Raw genomic sequence first — 2,235 nt, forward strand, 5'->3', positions numbered from 1 at the left:
TGATGCTGCTGTCCTAGTATTCTCAAAGTCCTCCAGGTTTCCTTCTTACGCCCCGATTCGGATTCCCCATAAATACCCGTCAACCTCCAGACTTTCCCTTCATCATCTGTTACATCCACATCTATATGTCTCCGTCCATAAGATCGCAACGAAACTCCCACTCCCCTACGCCAGAACAATGCAATCCCACGGCTCCTCCCTTCTGGGTTCCAAGCAACCATGTGTGTCAAACCCATCATCCACCTGAACCTCTCCATTTCTTTCTCTGTTAGTTTTGTCTCCGCCAAGAACAGTACGTCGGGCTCCTCCATTCTCCCCATTTCAAGGAGACTACGAACTGCCGGGCCATTCCCGAGCCCCCGGCAGTTCCAACCGATGATTTTCATTGCGCCCGGCGGGGCTGCTCCGGCAGCCCGGCCGATGTGCTAATGTTGTTTACATTATCAGTGATGTTCAACCCTGCCTCCTCTTTCTCTAACTCTCCTCCCGCTTCCGTTTGGCCCTTCTTTGCATCGGACTCATGATCATTGTGGGATAAAACTGCTACGTACTTACGTAAACTATATCCCTATTGGCCCCGCAAAAAAAAAAACTATCCATACTGGTCGATGTATATAACTCGGGCGTGGGCTTGCCGGACTCTGAGCAACATCCCTATCCCACTACGATATATAGATCGATCAACGCCAGGAGGATCCCACAGAAGAAGAAAGGGATGGCGGCGGCGGCGGCGGCTATTGCGGCGAGGCTCGGCGCCTGCGGCCGGGCGCTGCTCCTGCGAACGCCTTTGCCCCGCCTCGCCCAGTACAGGACATGCACGCCGGAGCAGATGAGAGCCGCCGCAGCCCGCGCCGCGCAAATCAACAAGACCAAGGAGCAGCTCTTCGACATGGTCCATGGCCATGTTAGCAGCGCCCACGATGTTCCCCACAAGACGGACCGGCGCTACCTGCTGCTCATGCAGCTACTCTCCTCACAGATCAAGCCTAGACCCAAGGACCCTGTCTGGTAACAACAACTTACTACCACATATTTGTTTGATTACACATATTGTTTCAAGTATTCGTTTGTTTCATAGTTGCAACATGCATGCATGTGTGATCATGTGGAGAATTCATCACTTCCCCTTGCGCAATATATAGATGGACTAGGTCTTTGAGAAATCAATCTGTTTTCTTCTTATGTTCTTCTGGCTCTGATCATTCATCACATCTGCATTGCAACATGCATGCATGTATGATCATCTGGACAATTCATCACTTTCCCTTGGTCTATACATGGATGGACTAGGTCTTTGAGAAATCAAAATTTTTTCTTCTTTTTTCTCTTCGTTCTGCTCTGCTAACTTCTTTTTTTTTTTGCGTAGATCTGGCTCTGACCATTCATCACATGTGTATTGTATTGTAGGCGTGTCTGCCGACGTACCGAAAGATGCAATACTTTCTTCAAATTTCTGGGGGTGGGTACTTCTGGCATTTTGGGCGTAATTGGCATCCATGCCTTGCTCACACGAGTAGTCCCGCAACCAAAGAAGTTGGTTGCTGACTGGTGGAATAACGTTACCAGCTGAATCGACCATCTTGCCGCGATCTCTTCAGCAATAATATCAGGCTGAATATGTATATTTCAGAATAAATATGTATATTTCAGCTTTGAGGTTTATAGTAGTAATTAGCTAGTGTTATGGAAGGACGATCTATCTTTCATCGGTTCCTAGGCCCTATATATTTGGTTCCTACCTGTAACAAGTTGAACGTACTTGTGAGTAAGATTTTTTTTTTAACTTCCATGCATGCATGGTTACCAGATCAATTTAACGGCATGCTACATTGATACTTCCTGTGATGATTCGTTATTTGTGTGTATGAATCATGGTAGTGGGAATACAATTTATAGCACACAAAACACTAGAATTCATTCATTGCAAAAACCTCTTAATGTCGGTGTTTCCATGCCAAGGAATGACTGCTCCCACGCGCATCTACACCCCCGTGTGAACAGTAAAATCATTTAAAATAGCAAAAAAATCTGAATTTTTTTGTGGTGCAAGATGGTGAGTGCGTGATGATCGTTCCAAATTTGGTGGAGTTTGGACATTCGAGGAGCTCAGAGGAAAAAAAGACAAATTTTGGGTCTGTGAGAAAGTTTGGAAAACACATTATTCATAGTCGATGTTGTCATTTTTTGCGCGAACTCCTCGAATGTCGTTTGCCCATGAATTTTTGCACACCTGGG

General features: G+C 46.2%; 1 protein-coding gene across 1 annotated transcript; it reads left to right on the forward strand.

Moving 5' to 3' along the window:
* The first annotated feature begins 715 nt into the window (after nt 1-715).
* LOC147993200 (uncharacterized) lies at nt 716-1,570 on the forward strand. Its single transcript, XM_087533760.1, has 2 exons — nt 716-1,008; nt 1,408-1,570. The coding sequence occupies exons 1-2, from the start codon at nt 716-718 to the stop codon at nt 1,568-1,570; spliced, it is 456 nt and encodes a 151-aa protein (XP_087389886.1).
* Nucleotides 1,571-2,235: the final 665 nt, after the last annotated feature.

This window comes from Triticum urartu, chromosome 1A, assembly GCF_056163025.1.
Source record: "Triticum urartu cultivar PI428250 chromosome 1A, HENAU_Tu73, whole genome shotgun sequence".
Taxonomy (NCBI): Eukaryota; Viridiplantae; Streptophyta; class Magnoliopsida; order Poales; family Poaceae; genus Triticum; species Triticum urartu.

What these genes read in the sequence shown, in the direction of transcription:
- LOC147993200 (XM_087533760.1), top strand. Translation starts at nt 716, where the DNA reads ATGGCGGCGGCGGCGGCGGCTATTGCGGCGAGGCTCGGCGCCTGCGGC. An exon ending in AGACCCAAGGACCCTGTCTG is followed by an intron (nt 1,009 to 1,407) that starts GTAACAACAACT and finishes ATTGTATTGTAG; the next exon opens with GCGTGTCTGCCGACGTACCG.